Source organism: Austrofundulus limnaeus, unplaced genomic scaffold (assembly GCF_001266775.1).
Source record: "Austrofundulus limnaeus strain Quisiro unplaced genomic scaffold, Austrofundulus_limnaeus-1.0 Scaffold3215, whole genome shotgun sequence".
In the NCBI taxonomy this organism is placed as follows: domain Eukaryota; kingdom Metazoa; phylum Chordata; class Actinopteri; order Cyprinodontiformes; family Rivulidae; genus Austrofundulus; species Austrofundulus limnaeus.
In genome coordinates this window covers 4825-5532 of record NW_013955617.1, presented here as the reverse complement: position 1 = coordinate 5532, position 708 = coordinate 4825, and the positions used below count along the sequence as shown (strand labels likewise).

Genomic DNA, 708 nt, shown 5'->3' with positions numbered 1-708 from the left:
AAATAATACTAAGTAAAACCAATACGGAGGGCCCCACAACGTACCAAATTTCAGAATGTGTGTGTGACTGATTTACTTGGTTGCACCCCCCATTGCAACCATGTTTGAACAATCCATCCATGGTGTGTGCCACTGGTTAGTTTGGGCTCCACGAGGACAACCACTAAAAACTAATGATCACATGATTGGCTGAAAAGTGTACCTACTGACTAAAGAACAGTTTCATAACTAAAAGTAAACCACAGGTAAAAACAAGCAGGTAAACCAGAAGAACAAGAACGCGACGCCAAAGTTTATCACTTACAAATAGGTAGAATCGAATATTACCTGGAGGCTGGAATCCTGTTTGATGCTGTCATCCTGGGAATAGTCACACAGCTTTCTGGATGAGTCAAATTCAGCAGAAGCAGCAGGAGCCTTTCACCTGCAATTAAAACCACAAAAAAGCTTATCAACATCATACAGACAACTTAAAAGACCCAAGACATGTACAGTTAAATCATGTGAACTTAAGTCCCCAAAGTCAAACCAGACCTTCTAACTAAAGTGTTCCAGTCAGTTCTGGATGTCTCATCAGGTCCTATAACAGCATGTTTATGGATGTAGTGGAGCACTCTTCAACATGACACTACAGCCATCTAGCAGTTCAAGATGTGTGGAACTACAGCTGTAACATAATGAGCTTCCATAGCATCCATATTTAAAAAT

General features: G+C 40.5%; 1 protein-coding gene across 1 annotated transcript in view; it reads right to left on the bottom strand.

The window, feature by feature from the left end:
• LOC106511786 (N-lysine methyltransferase SETD8-A) overlaps positions 1 to 708 on the bottom strand; it is a gene marked incomplete at both ends in the record, with an annotated part of 6305 nt that overhangs the window by 1075 nt on the left and 4522 nt on the right. Inside the window, 1 exon segment of the mRNA XM_014000522.1 lies at positions 328 to 413. Coding sequence (XP_013855976.1) covers positions 328 to 413 — 86 coding nt within the window.